The sequence below is a fragment of the Triticum aestivum genome, chromosome 2B, assembly GCF_018294505.1.
Source record: "Triticum aestivum cultivar Chinese Spring chromosome 2B, IWGSC CS RefSeq v2.1, whole genome shotgun sequence".
In the NCBI taxonomy this organism is placed as follows: domain Eukaryota; kingdom Viridiplantae; phylum Streptophyta; class Magnoliopsida; order Poales; family Poaceae; genus Triticum; species Triticum aestivum.
In genome coordinates, this window is record NC_057798.1 from 75,505,289 (window position 1) to 75,523,971 (window position 18,683).

Here is an 18,683-nt window from a genome sequence, read left to right on the forward strand (position 1 = left end):
TTCCAAAGATGACTTTCAAATCCTTGACCATATCAAATACCTCAGCACCAGTGCGTTCCGCAGGCTTCGGCCGGTGATCTGCCTTGCCGTTGTAATGCTTGCCTTTCTTTCTTACTGGATGAATTTTCGGAAGAAATCGACGATGCCCAAGGTACACGTTCTTCTTACAATTTGGCAAATGTACACTTTCAGTCTCATGTAAGCAGTGCGTGCATGCATTGTATCCCTTATTTGACAGTCCCGAAAGGTTACTAAGAGCAGGCCAATCGTTGATGGTTACGAAAAGCAACGCTCGTAGGTTAAATTCCTCTTTTTTGTGCTCATCCCACACACGGACACCAGGTCTGCCCCACAGCTGTAAAAGTTCATCAACTAATGGCCTTAGGTACACATCGATGTCGTTGCCGGGTTGCTTCGGACCTTGGATGAGCACTGGCATCATAATGAACTTCCGCTTCATGCACAACCAAGGAGGAAGGTTGTAGATGCATAGAGTCACGGGCCAGGTGCTATGGCTGGAGCTCTGCTCGCCAAAAGGATTCATGCCATCTGTACTTAGACCAAATCTTATGTTCCTTGCGTCAGCTGCAAAATCTTTGAACTCTCTGTCGATCTTTCTCCATTGCGTTCCATCTGCGGTGTGTCTCAACTCCCCGTCCGACTTACGGTCCTCTTTGTGCCATCGCAACAACTTGGCATGCTCTTTGTTCCTGAACAGACGTTTCAACCGTGGTATTATAGGAGCATACCACATCACCTTGGCGGGAACCCTCTTCCTGGGTTTCCCGCCCTCAACATCGTCACCAGGGTCATCGCCTCTGATCTTATAACGCAATGCAGTGCATACCGGGCATTCATTCAAATTCTCGTATTCACCGCGGTAGAGGATGCAGTCGTTGATGCATGCATGTATCTTCAGAACCTCTAAACCTAGAGGGCAGACAACCTTCTTTGCTTCGTACGTACTGGCGGGCAACTCGTTATTCTTTGGAAACATATTCTTCAACATTTTCAGCAAGTTTTCAAATGCCGAGTCAGCTACACCTGCCTGTGCCTTCCATTTCAGCAAATCCAGTGTGCAGCCCAGCTTTTTCAGACCATCATCGCATCCAGGGTACAACGACTTTCTGTGATCCTCTAACATGCGATCCAAATTCTCCCTCTCCTTTTCAGTTTCGCAGCGTCTCCGTGCATCAGCAATGGTCCGACCAAGATCATCAACGGTCTCATCACGTGCCTCTTCTTCACCTTCACCTTCACCTTCCCCTTCACCTTCCCTTCACCTCCCTTCACCTTCCCCTTCACCTTCAGCATCCTCCATGAAAGTATCACCGAAATGAGCAAGATAGCTTTCATCGATGAAATCATCCCCTTCTTCATCTTCTTCCATTATAACCCCTCTTTCTCCATGCTTGGTCCAACAATTATAGCTTGGCATGAAACCGTGCCGAAGCAGGTGCAGGTGAACTTCTCTTGAGGAAGAGTAACCCTTCTGATTCTTACAGTCAACACATGGACAGATAACAAAACCCTTCTGCTTGTTCGCATTAGCCACTACGAGGAAATCTTTCAAACCCGTAGTGAACTCGCGGGAGAGTCGGTTACCGTACATCCATTGCCGATTCATCTGCATTATTATAATATAAAATATATAATTAACCATCATGCATTTGTTAAAGTAACTAGCTATAAACAATAGAAATTAAACAATGAACAACACACATGCATATTTTATCAATGACACACATGCATGAAAGGTTCAAGTTGCTAACCGCGATCGAGGAGGAACCTCAAGTGTGGCTCCAACACTTCATATCATGTTTGTTTCACGCTGTTGGGCATTTCATCAAACACCTTGTGTGCATAAGAGGAACCAAAAGCAAACCTACACCCCCTTGTGAAGAGAAGTGGCACCAAATGGCTAAGTGAGTGCGCTGAACTGGTATATATAGGGGAGGAGCTTTAGTTGCGGTTGGCCAGGCCAACCGCGACTAAAGGCCTTTGGGCACCTTTAGTCGCGGTTGGCCTGGCCAACCGCGACTAAAGCCCCTCACGTGCACCAGCTGGCCACCGAGGGCCCTGGCCCAAGCCTTTGGTCGCGGTTCGTCTGCCGAACCGCGACTAAAGACTTCGTTAGTCGCGGTTCCTACAGTTTCGCGACTAATGGGGCTGGACGGAAGCCTCTTTTTCTACCAGTGTTAGTAGCCTTGGGTGAGAATGCAACGAGCAAGGTAGCCATGTCCTAGACAACTGCTCTTGTTCATTGACCTATTTCTTTATATTACATTATTGATGTTTTTTTAAATAGAGCTCCCTCTCTGATTTCCATTAAAAGAAACCACAATGTCTTCATCTTACATATAGAAGGTTGTGACGCCCCCGATTCAATCGTACACTAATCATACACGCAAATGTGTACGATCAAGATCAGGGACTCACGGGAAGATATCGCAACACAACTCTAGACACAAATTAAAATAATACAAGCTTTATATTACAAGTCAGGGGCCTCGAGGGCTTGAATACAAAAGCTCGATACACAAGAGTCAGCGGAAGCAACAATATCTGAGAACAGACATAAGTTAAACAAGAATGCCTTAAGAAGGCTAGCACAAAAGCAACAACGATCGAAGAGGCAAGGCCTCCTGCCTAGGACCTCCTAACTACTCCTGGTCGTCATCGGTCTCCATGTAGTAGTATCCGTCAGCGGTGACATCTGGCTCCAGGGATCCACCATCTAGTTGCATCAACCGGAAAGAAGAAAGAAGGGGAAAAGGGGGTAGCAAAGCAACCGTGAGTACTCATCCAAAGTACTCGCAAGAATCAGATCTATACTAAGTATGCACTGGTATCGAATGAAAGGTTTGTATCTGTGGACTGAACTGCAGAATGCTAGAATAGAGGGGGAAGGCCTAGCCTATCGAAGACTAGCATCTTCAAGCAGCTCCACGCATCTTGCAGCATGTAGAAGAGTAAAGAATAGCATTTTATAATTAACAAGCATGTTGTAACATCAACGCCTAGAGATCCTTCCCCAACTCCCTGCGGGAAAGCAATCTCGGAGCCACGTATCCATCACATATCTCAAGTATCCATTTCTAGTTATATAAGATCAGGATATAAGTCTGGACGTCCATTACCGCGGACACAGTATTCGAATATCTTCCCTGCAGGGTGCACCACATTACCCAACACGCTTGATCACTCTAGCCGGACACACCTTTCTGGGGTCAATGCCTGCCCTCGGAAGATCAACACGTCGCAGCCCTACCTAGGCTCAGTAGAGAGGTCCCCGCCGGTCTACATCCTAAGCGCTCCGGGGTCTTGGGCCCATCGCCCGCAACACTCCGGGTCGTTGCGCGCAGGGTGAATACCAGCACCGCCTCGGATGGCCAGCACGATCCGACCGTGCCGCACTGCTGAAGTCTGACAAAGCTTCGGTTGATACTGCGATGTCGAGGCCCATATCTATTCTCGTGTGGTGGTTAGTGCGTAAAGGCCAGAGGCCAACTCAGAACAAATACCCAAACCTATTAGTGCATTGGGGGCTCGCGGAAACGAGCAGAGACTCACGATAAGGTGACCCCGTCGCCCCGTCTCATGGACTTACGGCAAGGGCCCATACTGCCCGGCCGTGCCATGTGGAAAACTCGCGGGTGCTCTACGGGCCTGCCCGACTTTCACATCAACTCGTGGGTACCCCTCAGGGCCGACCCGACTTCAACAATGGTCTCAAGTAAAGTCCGGGTAACCGTGTGTCCAAACATCAAGGGGAAAACCCGAGGAATCACCCTGGGAGGATTCCACTCGATGTAATCATCAAGGTGAATGTAAGAGGAACCACCCTCGAGGTTCACACTTGAGGGGTTGCACGACAGAGTTGTATCGGAAGTGGTTAAGGAGGAATCACCCTCGATGACCATGATCGAATAGTTACACTACAGAGATCTCATCAGGAGTGATGTATGAGGTAGCACCCTCGGCGCTCAATGGTAACTCTGCAGAGTCGAGCAACAAAAAAGGGCGTGATGTGATGTGAGGTGTCGGGCTCTGGTCATCGATCATGTTGATCGAGGCGTCGATGATGAAGCAGGGGCAACAAGGACAAGTGGGGGTCACTGATGGCTCACTAACCAACCTATACTAAGCAGTTTAGGATAAGCAGGTAGGTAACAATAACAGGTACAAAAGCAGGCTATGCATCAGAATAGGAGCAATCAATTACAGTAGCAAAATCTAATGCAAGCATGAGATAATGGAATGGGCGATATCGGGATGATCAAAGGGGGGCTTGCCTGGAAGCTTCACTAAAAGGGAAGAAGTGTCATCGGTGACGTAGTCGATCACAACAACAGCATCAGTCTCGGTGTCTATCAGAGATAAGAGGGGGAAGAAATAGTAAATACATGCAAACATATGCACAACAAGACAAGAAGCGGTACTAGAGGTGTTCTAACGCAGAGCTAGGCGATACTGGTGGAGGGGGAAAGCATCCGGGAAAGTTTTCCCGGTTCCGGACGTCTGGTAGACAAATGAACCGGAGGGGAAAGGTTCGACGTTTGATATGCTAGGCACATGTGGCTTACGAACGAACCGCGTATTCGGATTCATCTCGCCGTTCTGAGCAACTTTCATGTACAAAGTTTTTCGATCCGAGTTATGGTTTAATTTCTATGATTTTTCAAAGATTAAAACAATATTCTGGAATTATTTAAATTAACAGATATGAATTATTGCGTGAGCATGAGGTCAACAGGTCAACCATAGCTGTTCAGGTCAAACCTGGTAGCTGGGTCCCACCTGTCATAGATAGTGGGGCTAATAGTAGTTTAATTTAGCTAAATAGAGTTAATTAGTGGTTGGGCCCCACATGTCAATGACTAATTATATTAAATAATTGATTTTATTTATAAAAAGATTTTAATTAACTAAAATGCGGTGGGGCGCGCATGTCAGTGACACTGGGCTGCCCTGTCATCACGTTGACTAGGCCAATCCAGTCAAAAGGGTCAGGCGGGGGCCACTTGCCAACGACCAAGTGAGGGGGGGCCCAGGTGGTGCCACGTTGGCACCGGCTCACGAGATAACTCCGGCAATGAAAACCGCGGCGGAGCTCATCGGAGACACTCAAAAATGCTCCACGAAGCGCCGTTTCACGCACGGTAACTTGCGTTCGAACCGCAGAGGCATTCCACGTCATTTGGCGGTGGCGCTGGACCAAATGGTCACCGGAAACACGGCCAACGATGAGCTTTGGTGGCAACGCATTTGGGACGTCGATGGAAACTACGCTAGGAGGCACGGGGAGGCTCTGGCGCGGGCTCATTGGGCTCCTACGAGCACCAGGAGCTCGATGTCGCGCTCAGGCAAGCACGACAGAGTCCATGGCCACGACAGCGAGGTGACCTGCAGCGGTGAGCTCTCAGGCGTGACACCAAGCTAGCTACAGCACGCGCGGGAGATAACGGGGAGGAGCAGGAGGCGGAAGGGATCACCGTGCGGCTCACACGTAGGCATGTGATGGATTAGTAGCAGCAGAGGCTGGCGCCGGAGACGAAGAAGAACGCGGCAACTGGAGATGTGGGCAAAGGGGATCCGGTGATTTGGGGCTCCCCAGCTCCAGCTGAGGCCTCCGGTGGACGAGGAGGACGAAGGCGGATCGCTACGGCATCACGGCGAGTCGAGGCGATGACAGTGGCCGCGGTGGTGACAGGGAGCGATGGCAAGCGCGTCGGTCTCCTCTCCAAAATGAAGAAGAGGGAGAGGGGAGAGGTGGATCTGGGGGAGGAGAGGCGCAAGTGGGGGGGGGGAGTGGCGGTAGGTGAGAGGGTACTCGAGGCGTCCGGGGCGGCCTTATCCCCTCGACACGGCGAGCTGGTGCGGCTGCGCGCGTCGGCCGTGCCCCCGATCGGTTGTACAGGAGAGGGAGAAGGCGACCAGGGGAGGCAAGTGTTGGGCCGGCTTGGGTGATGTTACGTGGGCCGGCTGCTGGGGTGCGCTAAAGCCCAATGGGGCAAAAGGGGCTTCTCTCTTCTCCTCTTTCCTTTTTTTCCTTCTTTTTTTTCAAAAAAGGTTTTTGCAATATTTGAGCTGCCAAAAAGGATTCTATAAAATGTGGGACTTGGCCACATAATTACATTGCAATAGTTGGCACTGCCACAAAAAGATTGTGAGACTTTTGAAAAAGTTTGCCACTTTTATAAATTGAAAAGGCATTTAATCTATTGTTTTAGCCACTGCTTTAATTGGTTTAGGCCATTTAAACACCTTGCAAAAATGTTGGTTCACCACCAATATTTGTTATGGATTAATTGCCACAAGATGAAAAGTTTAGATTTCATGTCTGACAAATATGAACGTTTGACTTTAGATTGGATTTGAATTTGAATTGTGATTTGGATCAAGTGAAGATTAGCAACAGTAACCTGATGACATGGCACCATTAACAGGGGATTACTGTAGCTTGATTATCCGGGCGTCACAAAGGTAAACTGAAAAAAGGGACTACACACGAGACAGGGGACACCATGAAGGAGCCATCCCTCCCCCCACACGGCAACCCTCTAGATAGACCTACCACCCAAATACAAATGTCGGGGAACAACCCGGAAGAAGAACTGCCACTGCAGGAGATCATATAAGTACCAACAAAACTGGGCAACTAAAGACATCCATACAGCAGTCCAATGGCAAAATGATACAAAACAAGCTAACAGGAAACACAATGAACCTCTTCATCAAAGACAACACTCTTCAAGATAGGAACAACAACTTCAGCCTTCTATTTTTGTCGCCCCCGCTCTCTAGTCATGTGCTACTCTGAAGACCTCCTCGGCGACTTGTTCAACTTGTCTTACGCCCGCCATCATTTGCTTTATTCTTTCTGGGTTTTTCTGCAAGACATTCCAATCATGTAGATGTTTCACAATCAGATTAACTCGAACACATCGATCAGAAACTCTATTATTCTCAAAGACCACTTTATTTCTAAGTTTCCACATATTCCAAACTATAGCATAAGAACCAACTGCCATAAGATCTCTATCATTTTTGTTAAATTTTTTATCCATATTCCAAACATTTGTTGTATGTTATCAGGAATATCATGCATGTTAACACTACTAGGGAAAAGCGTAGCAGCAGCGCGGGTTTTAGGACTATCAGTAGCGCGGGAAGGAGCGCTACTGATAAGGCGCTACAGCTAAACCTTAGCAATAGCGCGCCTAGATCCACACTACTGCTAAATTGACTTAGTAGTAGCGATTCTTCACAACTGCGCTACTAGTAATTAGTAGTAGCGCTTCTCCTTTACCGCGCTACTACTATTATTTAGTATTTTATTTCTTTTTTATTTCATGTTGTATTCATACACCTTTACACAAGTTTTCATACAGCAGGAATTTAGAGATTGTTTTTACATCATAATGAGTTATTACATCACGGGGTGAAAGAACCGTGGAATCCGCGGTTCTTTCAACCAATGATATAATAATATCATCATCATCATCATATCAACAACTTATCATCATAATACATCATTGTCATATAACACCTCCTCAAGATCATCGTTTTCATCAATGACATCACATAGCAAATTGGTCACTAGTCGTAATCACAGGTACTCCTCATTATCAACTCTAACACATTACCACATAATAAACATATTGTACCTCATAGGACCTACTACATTCGATTAAGACCTACTACATTTTCTAAGGTAAAATAGAAAAAAACAAGATAGCCCCTGACTCTCCATTATGGAGAATGGAGATTAGCCTGTCTCCAATTCTTGTCTTTCGCTGAATGTTACTTCCAAGAACCTCCTTGCGAATGTCCATACATTTCTTCCATTCTTTGATGATCATGTGTTCATCGGTTTTAGAAATCCGATATGCACAGGTGAGTTCCCTAGATTTACCTGGCAGTATGTTCAGAACTGAGAGGCGACCATTCAGAGACATCAGATGAGGCACACAATCCATCGGGAGTTTCTGTTCAAAAACATAATAATAACTTCGTAGTTAGCAATGATGTACTAGTTTTAGAAGTATGCAAAAGATGCACGGATGTCGTAATAGTAAAAAATCTTACCAGGGTATCTCCAGAGAAGTTACCGTGGTTCAACACATGCACTAGTGGAACGTATTCACCATAATTTGGAGGAGTTCGATAATAGTTATTGTAATTCTCAAGAAGAGTACAAAATGCGATCAGATGATTTTTCTCCTTATATGTTAATTCGGTGCCATCGGTGTAGTGGGTTTTATCTACCATCTTCCGCATAGTCTTTAAAGAATCAAAATAAGCTGTCACTGGAAATAAGCTATCAACTATTTTGAAATAAACAATATAAATTAGTTAATAACTATGTTTGAGAAACTCACATAGCGGTACAATCGGAAGCGTATCAACAAGGACCCAAATGTCCATATTGTCTTACTCGATGTCAGGATCACCAAGATCCATGTTGACAATCATACCCTCATAAAAACCATACATTTTGCAAAGTGCTTCCCAATTTTGGCAACCAAAATGGGTTACGCTCTGAGCATTGCACAGATTTACTTCAAAATCCATATCATGATGGGTCCTTAGGTGAATTTTCTTTGTTTCAAAATTTTCATGGTCTTCAAAACCCATCCTCTCCAAGACAAAGCGTCTTGCATGGCATGGAATAAGCTAGTCGAATTGTAAAATATGAAACTTAGACGTTAAAATAGTTGAAGTCATGCTTAATTACGAAAAAAACACTTGTCGTTGTTGCGTATCGCTTTAACATCGAAGGTCTCCTCGAGCTTAATGCTGAAGCGCCGATCTTCATCCAGCTCAACGAACCTGTCTCACATACCTCGATCGTCATGGCACCAGCTGCACTCCCCTGGGAGACTGTCGTCGTCCGAGTACGACATTTCCTACGTTCATAATTCAAAGATTAAATGTGTACATATTCTAGCACAAGTCATGCCAGAATTCACGAAAAAATCCGGCATGACCTTTGCTAAAAAAGGACATATCGAGCGCCTGAAATTTGCCGGAACGGAAATTAATCAACACTCCGGCAAAACATAAGCCACTCGGAGATGTAAACTGAACATGAACGACCACTTGGGCAACCACATATCCTATTTGAGCTACAACACAAGATATACAAGGATATTTGGCTGGTCTCACCTCGATGTCAGAGGGGGTCGGTGACTGGGACGACGGCGGGGATGTCGGAGGGGGTCAGTGACGGGGACGACGGTGGTCACCTGAAACCGTATAAGTTATCACTAATACATCCCGAATAATTTCTTAAACTAAAAAAATAACAACAAATATGACATGTTCAACTAGTTTTATTAATTCAACTAGTTCTTACTAAATATAAACTTACTATAAATAGAAAAAAAACTAGTTCTTTCTAAAAATAAAGTAGTTCAACTAGTTATATTAATTATCTTACTAAAAATACATTAGTTCTATTAATTCAACTAGTTCAACTAGTTTATTAATTTACTTAGTAAACTAGTTCAACTACAACTAAAGTAGTTCAACTACAACTATATTAATCATACTGCCCTAGTTAACTAGTACCGTCACTACTAGTAATTAACATCTACTACTAAAAATCTAGTACTAATGTGAACCCTAAATTAACACCTACTACTACTAAAAATCTAGTACTAACTAAGCAACATCTAGTAATAGCTATGAACCCTAAATTAACATCTACTACTACTAAATCTAGTACTAACTAGTGGCAAGGGGTGGGGGGCGACGGAGAGGTAGCTAGGGGCACGTGGGCGGGATCGGGATCGGGAGGCGGCGGTGCTGGGTGGGCTCGGGTGGCGGTGGTGAGGTCGAGGACGGTGGGAGGAGGGCTGCCGGCGGCGGAGGGAGGAGGGGCGGCCGCAGGCGGAGGGAGGAGGGCAGCGGAGGAGGAGGGAGGAGGGACGGAAGGAGGGGAGTATCTCGGCGGTGGACGGACGAAGGCGGCGGCGATGGCGACGCACGACGACGGTTATCGGCACGCGGGCGAGAGTGAGAGTGTGAGTGAGAGAGAGGGTCGGTTGTGCGCGTGGGAATAAGGTAGGGATAGTTGTAGCGCATTTGCCGAAACGCGCTACAGCTAATCTGAATAGCAGTAGCGCGGTTCATTATAGGGCGCTGCTGCTATAACTAGCGGGGGGGGGGGGGCGAGGTCATGGCAATTAGAGCAGTAGCGCGTTTTGCGGTGGACGCGCTACTGCTATTTTCCTTTCAGCAGCGCGTTTTGCTATCACGCGCTACTGCTAAGTAGCAGTAGCGTTGTATTTTGAACAGTGCTGCTGGTAAGCTTCTGTGTATAGGCTTTTCCCTAGTAGTGTAAAAGCACATTTCATAACCATCCATAACATCCTGGCAATAGAACAATGAAAAAAGAGATGATTAATATTGTCTTTCCTCCCACAAAAAGAGTGGCTATTATTTACAGGCCACCCCCTACGAATCAAGTTATCTTTAATAAGAATGCTCCCCCTCAAGGTTAGCCACATAAATACTTTTACGCACGGGGCATCTTGATTTTCCAGAATAATTTATGTGGATACCTATCCCCAGTTTGTATCATAGACCTATAGCAAGATTCATAGTGTATTTTCGATTTCCACTCAATGTCCATCTCACCAGGTCCTTCTGATCATTCAATGTAAATGCCCCACAAGCCTCTTTAGTGCATTCCCATAGCTCCAGAGACTCACCATATAAGGTTCTTCTAAACCAGATTGTGTCCAAACCCTCCCCCGGCACATCAGCAACTAATTTGTTTTTGTCAAAACAAATATTGTACGACCTAGGAAAGCTACCTTTCAGAGACTTTGGCCCCAACCACCAATCTTCCCAAAATCTTACATTTCTCCCATTCTCCACAATAAATATACATAAAGAAAATAGGAGCTCTTTATGCTTTAATAGCTCAAACCGGAATTGAGAATCTCATGCTAGTGATACAAGCATTTTTAACATACTTATTGAAAATCAACTCCTGCCACACCCCTTCTGTGTTGTAAATTTTCCACCACCATTCAGATCCAGATCTTGAATCCCCAATCCCCCCCCCATGCCTTTAGGTTTACACACTTCAGACCATTTAACTAGATGGTATTTCCTCTTATCAATATTTTCCTGCCATAATAATATAGCCCTAAAATATCCATTATCTTATTCACCAAAACATGCAATCCATAGAATGACATCATGTAATAGGGAATACCAGTCAGCGAACCAGTGTAATCCTACCAGAGCTAACTAACAACCCCCCTGTCATGTACCACATTTCCTCTCCATTTTTCCTATTGAGGTTTCCAATGTTTATTCCTAATTCTTTTTTGTCCATGTAGAGGCCTAAGTATTTCAGAGGGAGCTCCCCCACAAGGCAAGTAAATATTTCAGAATACCCCTTATCAAGGGCTTTTCCAAACAAGAACAATTAACTTTTATCAAAATTGATTTTCAGCCCAGACATATGCTCAAACAAACATAATATGCATTGCAAATTATGTGCACTATCAAAATCATCCTGCAAAAGAAAAATGGTGTCATCTGCATATGCAGCATGTTAACACCACCCACAAATTATCATCTAACAGGCCTTTGATCAGACCAATTTTCCTGGCATTATTCAGCAGCACTACCAAACCATCTGCCGTAAGATTAAAGATCAAAGGAAACAAGGAATCCCCTTCCCTTAACCCTTTATTAGTTGGAAAAATATTGTCCAAGGTTATCATTTACTTTAATGCGCACATTACCCCCTCTGATGGTCCCCATAATCTAATCAATCCATTTATCAGGAAATCCTTTAATTTTCAGCATTTGAAAAACAAAAGGCTATTTAACCTTCTCATAGGCTGTTCCAAAATCAACTTTAAACAAGAGAGCACACTTTATTTTGGATGCATGTTGGTCGTTGAACTCTGCACAATCTGATATTGATGTCATGTTTACTCTCTATAATGCACGAATTGATTATGGGTGTGCATAAAAATGGTAAACTGACGGGCTTGTTACTGGAAAATTACAGGCCATTCCTCTAAATTATCCTCGCCCCCCTAAATTTCAGGTGGGTGGGGCCCCTCTCTTTCTCCCTTAATCCAATCACAACCTGCCGAGTCACGATCACTCCATAAAAAACACATAATATTTGGTGGATGTAGCATTGTTGTCTATAGGCAATACTCAAACTCTCTCTATATACCTTTCTCGCCTCGCATATCTTCCAGGCAAGGTTGTATTTCCGTTATGTCAGGTAATAGAAAATGGGAGGTGCAGTCCCAAAGAAACACCTGCAACTGCAATTTGCCAAAGAGAAAAGTATGTTTTGGCCCCTTAAGTTCATCAAAAAACTACATTTGGACCCTCAAGATTTTGTCAAATGATATTTAGTCCCCATGTAAAAACCGGATATAAAATCAGATTTGCTAGGAAAACCGGCCGCATTTCTATGGTTTTCTCCCCGAGCTCCAGATCCATCTGTTATGCACCTTGCCTACATCAAGTGGCCGCCGCCCCGGGCAACCTCTCCCGACCTTTGTCGCGTGCCTCTCCGCACCACCGTGTTCCTGCTGGCCCTTAGGCACCCACAATGAGGACGATTCCTCCCATTCTCCCTTTTGCATCCAGTGTCGCGGGCCATTCCATCGCCGACCACGTCCTTTTCTCCTCCTAGCACACAGTATAGAGGTGATATTTCCCAGCCACCTTGAGCCGTAGTGACCCCCCCCCTGCGCAGTTCTTCCTCTGCATCTTCAATCAACGTCCTAGTCCAAGGAATCTAGCAGAGAAGCTTCCCTTGTTCCCCTCCGGCGAAATTACCAACCAGCAATTCCCCGGGCATGGCGAGTGATTGTGGCTATCCCCCTCCAATTCCTCATGGCAATATCCTCAGGAGGTCTGACCGAACAATCGCCCATCATCAGTTTCAATGGGGAAGCGTTGCTTGCCTTTGCCCGGTGATGCCCTACCATAGCCACACCACTTGTGTGCAGGGCTGCATCTTTTCGTGGCTTATGTGCGTCGAGCCCACCTCCCACGCAAGCGATGAGCTGCACCGGTCAGTACATCTTCAACAATGGGTGCTGTCCTGTAGCGGAATAATGAAGGTGCCCTCGACTCGTTTGTTCTATGCCCCGAGCTAAAGATTGAAGATGACTGGAGTCAGCCACTGGACCTCTTCTATAAACCGGAGAGGTGAAGGGGTAAGCAACTGACAACCCAGGGCCACGTCATTTTAAGTGGACACATGGCCAGTTTTCTCATCTAATCTGATTTTTTGACAAAAGTTATTCGCTTTTGAGACACGATAGACTTTTTTTTCTTGAATACGCACAAGCATGTGTATCATTCATTAAAGAGAGAGGGGGAAAGACTCCCCAAAATCATAATTACATGGTGTATTTACATGCCGGATTTTCCGACGCTACCAATCCAAAACCCTCTATCCTCTAGTTCTCGCCCTCCCACCTTGCTTCCTCTACTTCGACCTCTAACCCATCCTCGCCACCCTTAAGCAATCCTGCCTTTTCCCATAGTCGGGCCTCCTCCATAATCCTCTGTCGCGCTCTCGAGAGGGAAAGTGTTGCTTCGTCGAACACAATGTCATTCCTGTGCTTTCAAATCGACCACATTACCAATAAGCACTTTGCTCTTGTTGCTTTCCTGTTTTGTCCAGCCGAGTCTTGCCTGATACACCACTCACGTAACTCCTCACCTACCAATGGCTCAAGACCCGGTCTACCTGTGATCACTACCAGCCAATGCCAAATTTGCCTTGCGAACACACATCCAAGAAGGAGGTGTTGGATGGTCTCCTCCTCTTGGCTGCACAGAGGGCATGAGTCTTGATGAGGTAATCCACGCCTGGCCAACCGATCATAGGTCCAACATCTATTCTTTAAAGCAAGCCAAGTGAAGAAACGACAGCGAAGCGGAGCCCTGGACCCCCAAGTGAACTCAACCTCCGGAGATACTTCCATACCCAAGAACCTTGCGGCATAGGCCAAACGCGCTGAGAATTGACCGTTGCTCTCCCAACTCCAATGCACTGTGTCCTCTACATTCTCAACAAGCTGCACCTCCACCATTCTCGACCACGGCATCAGGAACTGAAGTAGCGCCTCCGCCGAGAGCTCTGGTCCAATGCTTGCTACCCAGCTGCTATTGTTGAGGGCCTTAGAGACCCTCATCGACTGCCTAACTCTCTGTGGGATCCTGTCATAAATCAAAGGCGCGGCGTCGCATATCCTGGAGCCATCGAACCATTTATCCTCCCAGAAGGTTGTGGATTTCCCGTCGCCTACGGACGAAATCGCAACCGCTTGCACCAAAGCATGCTTTCGCTGGAACACTGATCTGGAATTCTGCCCATGGTCTTTCTTTGTCGTACTTCTGCAGCCATGGCCACCTTGCTTGGAGCGCTTTGTTGAGCCATTTCAAGTTCGCTATTCCCAGACCTCCTGCCCACTTGGGCGTGCACACCACCTCCCAGGAGACCGAGAAGTTTCCTCCATGTGCCTCTTTCTTCCCGCACCATAGGAACCCACGACAAATTTTTGTTAGAGTCGAGATTGTCTTAGCTGGTAGATCCAGCGCCAAGATGGAGTGCACTGGGATTGGGCAAATCACTTATTGGATAAGCAATAGCCGGCTGCTCCTAGGCAGTAATGAGGTCTTCCAAAGCGACAGTGCATCTCCCACCTTGTCCACCAAACCTTGGAGTTGCGCCGCCGTTTGCTTTCTTAGAGTTAATGGGAGCCCAAGGTACTTGCAGGGGAAGACGCCGAGGGGCAGCCCAAGATATTCGTAACCAAATCCATCTCGTCCGAAGAGCACCTGATTGGCATAGTCATGCTCTTGTTTTTGTTCACCACCAAGCCCGAAGCCTGACCAAAAAGCTGCAGCACAGCATCACAAGTTCGCGCCTCCAGCTCATTTGGCTTGAAAAAAGCTACCACATCATCGGCGAACATGAATACTCGTTGTTTAAGACCTGACCGCGCCAAAGGCGCGAGCATCCGTTTTTCCGTGGCGTATTGAAAGAGTGCTCGAAGTGGTTCCATACACAATATGAAGAGCATTGGAGATAACGGGTCCCCTTGCCTGAAGCCTTGGCAAGGCAAGATCGGTCTTCCGGCAGCCCATTTACCATAATCCTCATGGAGGAGGTGGCCAACAATCCACACATCCACGTTACCCATTTGGCTTTCAGTAAATTTGAGGGACAAAAACATACTCCCTCTGTTTTTACTTATTCTGCATATTAGATTTGACGAAAGTCAAACTTTGCAAAGTTTGACAAGTTTACAAAAAATAATATAAGGATTTACCATAATAAATTTATATGTTGTGAAAGTACATTCAACAATGAATCTAATGGTATCAATTTATTATTGTAGTATATGCTAATATTTTGTCTCTAAACTTTGTTAAAGTTTATAAATTTTGACTTTGATCAAAGCTAATACGCGGAGTAAATAAAAGCGGAGGGAGTACTTTTTCTGTGTCAAAAGAAAATGGGTTCATTTCATTCTACGAATTTACCAGTACTACCACTGTCGGTCAGTGCAGTGATCTCGCGCGCAATTGGTCAAACGCACGAACATAACCATGCCTCGGTATTTCTCTCTCTCATTAATTATGAGTTGTACTCCTACACATCTTGAAGTAGGAACACCTAGGATTCCTGACTGATCCATCAAAGCGGAAACAAACCCATCAATGTTGTCGGCATGGCGATCGACCAGCATGCATCATGGCGAATTCACCAGCATCGTAAAAGCTAGCTATATACCGCTAGGCGGCGGTCGTCGGCGTGCCGGCCTCGCTCCTCGTCTCGGCGGGGCTGTACAGCGCCGACCTGCTGGCCTTGGGACGGCTCTCCTCGAGCTGCCGCGCCACCTCCGCCATGCTCGGCCGCGCCGCCGCCACCGGCGCGCAGCAGCCCATCGCCAGCTTCAGCGCCTGCACGAGGCCCTCCTCCGCGGGGCTCCGCACGCCCTTCGCCACCTCCGGGTCGAACACCTCCACGGCCGTCTCCTCCAGCACCGCCGCCTTCACCAGCGCCGGCAGGTCGTCGCCCCCGTTCGCCGCCGGGGAGGGCTTTCTCCCCATCAGCAGCTCCAGCAGCAGTATCCCGAACGCGTACACGTCCGTCCGCGGCGCGCACCGCTTCATCGTCTGCAGCTCCGGGGCCACGTACCCGTCCGCCCTCGCCGCCGACAGCACGGCCTCCGCCGCCGACGGCACCAGCAGCCTGCCCACCACCGCGTACTCGGTCACCCTCGCCACGAAGTATTCGTCCACCAGCACTTTCGACGACCGCACGTTGCCGTGCACCACCGGCGCGTCCCCGTGCCGCCCCTCGTGCAGGTACGCCAGCGCGCGCGCCGCGCCCAGCGCGATCTTGTGCCGCCGTGGCCACGTCAGCGGCGGCCTGCTTTCGACGCCGCCGCCGCCGTGGAGGAGGTCATGGAGCGTCCGGTGCGGGAAGTAATCGTACACAAGCAGCTTCTCGCCGCGCCGGCCCTGGTAGAAGGCCCGGAGCGGCACCAGGTTCTCGTGCCGCGCGCGCCCGATGCGCCGCACGGCCGGCCCGCACGACGCCGCGTCCTTGCAGCTCCCCTCGCGCAGCAGCCGGAGCTCGATGCTGCCGCCGGCGTCCGCCAGCTTCGCCTTGTACACCGTGCAGTAGCTCGCTTTCTCCACCACCTGCCCCGTCGCATTCAGCACCTCCTCCAGCGTCAGGTGCTCCCCGCCCTGGAACACCACCAGCTTCCCCTCGCCGCCTTCCTCCGTCTCCAGCCCCTCCTCCGCCGCTCGCCTCACCCTGTTCCGCCTCCACCTCCCCTGCGCCCACCCGATGCACACCGACGCCAGCACGACGGCGCCGGCCATCAGCCCGATGACCATCCCCGCGACGCTGCCGGAGCTGAGGCCCGAAGAGGATACGCACGGCTGCTGCAACGGTGGGCCGCACAGCGCCGGGCTGTTTCCGAGGAACGATTCCGCTGTGAAGCTCGAGCTCGCGAAGCCCGGAGGCAGCTGACCGGAGAAGTTGTTGTACGAAATGTTGAGCATCTGGAGGCCTCTCATCGCGGCGAGGGAGTCCGGTATGGATCCCTCGAGGCGGTTGCCGCCGAGGTCGAGGCGCTGGAGGCCACGGAAGCCCGTCAGGAACGCCGGGAAGTCGCCGGAGAAGCGGTTGGCGCCGAGGTCAAGAATCCGGAGACGGTCGCACGTATCGTTGGGCCCCGCCGGCGCGGGAATCGCTCCCGTGAGAGCATTGCCGTGGAGCCGGAGCTCGGCGAGGCGGTCGCAGAGGTTCCAGATGGAGGGCGGGAGCGCGCCGGAGAGGGCGTTGCCGGCGAGGTCGAGCTGGGACAGCGCGGGCGCGTTGCCGAGCTCGAGCGGGATGGCGCCAGAGAGCGAGTTGGCGGCGAGGTAGACGGTCTCGAGGGCCGCGAAGGCGCCGAGCTCGGGCGGGAGGCGGCCGGCGAGCGCGGCGGCGGGGAGGCGGATGGATGTCAGGAGCAGGGCGGCGTCCCCGGCGAGGGAGAGGTTGGCCCGCGCGCCGGGGAAGTCGCAGCGCAGCGGGCGGCCGGCGGGCGTGGACCAGCGGAGGCCGCGCCAGAGGCAGAGCGGCGTGGAGGCGTTCCAGGTGGCGAGCTGGGCGTTGGCGGCGGCCGCGCCCTGCAGCGCCGGCTTCAGCTTGTCGATGACGAGCGCGACGTCGCCGGCGGCCGCCGCGACGGGGCGGAGCAGGAGGAAGCCGGCGAGGAGGAGGAGGCAGCGCGGCAGTGCGCGCGCTGTGGTGCGCATCGTACAAACACTGTGCAGGGGGAGCTATGGCTATGGCTAGCTGAATCTGAGTGGAGCTGGGAGCTGTGAGCAGAGTGGGCAAGTGAAGTGAAGTAGAGCGAGAAAGAAGAAAGCGAGGCGGGGCAGCTTGGTCGGTGGTCTCGTCGGTCCTTGTGAATGTTCTCTCTTTAGACGGCTGGCTGGGTCTGGCTATCTTTCCACGCACACCAGCTGCTACTACCAGTGGCGAGCGGGCCTGCTGAGTGCTGAGTGCGCTGACTGACACACGCACATTTTTCTTTTCTTTTCTTCTCTTTTTGGTGATGGGAACGGAGGCGTTCACGACACACTTTGGGTCGTCCTTGGGGCGAAGGTCAGCACGCATCGCAGGCGCAGAGGGCGTGGGCGGCAGCCGCTACGCGCTCTACAGTCGCGGCTGCGTTCGTGCGTGTGAAATGTCCGGGGAACAGTACGAGTATCACACTCGACTCACGTGTAGTACTGGTAGTAGTACTCCGGCTGGGTTGCTTATTAAGAAGAGACATGCATGAGTGGCTCCGACACGAGCATGGGAGCACGTGATCCAGCAGCTACGTTGCCGAGAGTCAAGTGTGCACGCACGCACGCCAACTTAAGCAAGAAATTTACTTGTACCAAGGTCTATCTTTGTTCTTGCTCTTGTCCATTAGTCAAACAAATCGTCCCCGATGAGATTCCCGTGTCGACCGTATAATTGCACGGTGCTTCCATTATGTGGTCCAGCTTGCAATTAATTAACACAGTAAGTACAAACTACAAATGCAGAAAAAAACTTACGACCCAAGTTTATTTGAGAAAAAAACTTATGGTCTATTCAATAAACATCATAT

General features: G+C 49.0%; 1 protein-coding gene across 1 annotated transcript; it reads right to left on the bottom strand.

Moving 5' to 3' along the window:
- Positions 1-15,510: 15,510 nt before the first annotated feature.
- Positions 15,511-17,999, bottom strand: LOC123043568 (putative kinase-like protein TMKL1). Its single transcript, XM_044466055.1, has one exon. It carries the CDS (start codon positions 17,833-17,835, stop codon positions 15,811-15,813), a length of 2,025 nt encoding a protein of 674 aa, XP_044321990.1. The 5' UTR covers positions 17,836-17,999; the 3' UTR covers positions 15,511-15,810.
- Positions 18,000-18,683: the final 684 nt, after the last annotated feature.

Bases quoted from the DNA above. Each gene is read 5' to 3' on its own strand.
- LOC123043568 (XM_044466055.1), bottom strand. From the start codon at position 17,835: ATGCGCACCACAGCGCGCGCACTGCCGCGCTGCCTCCTCCTCCTCGCC.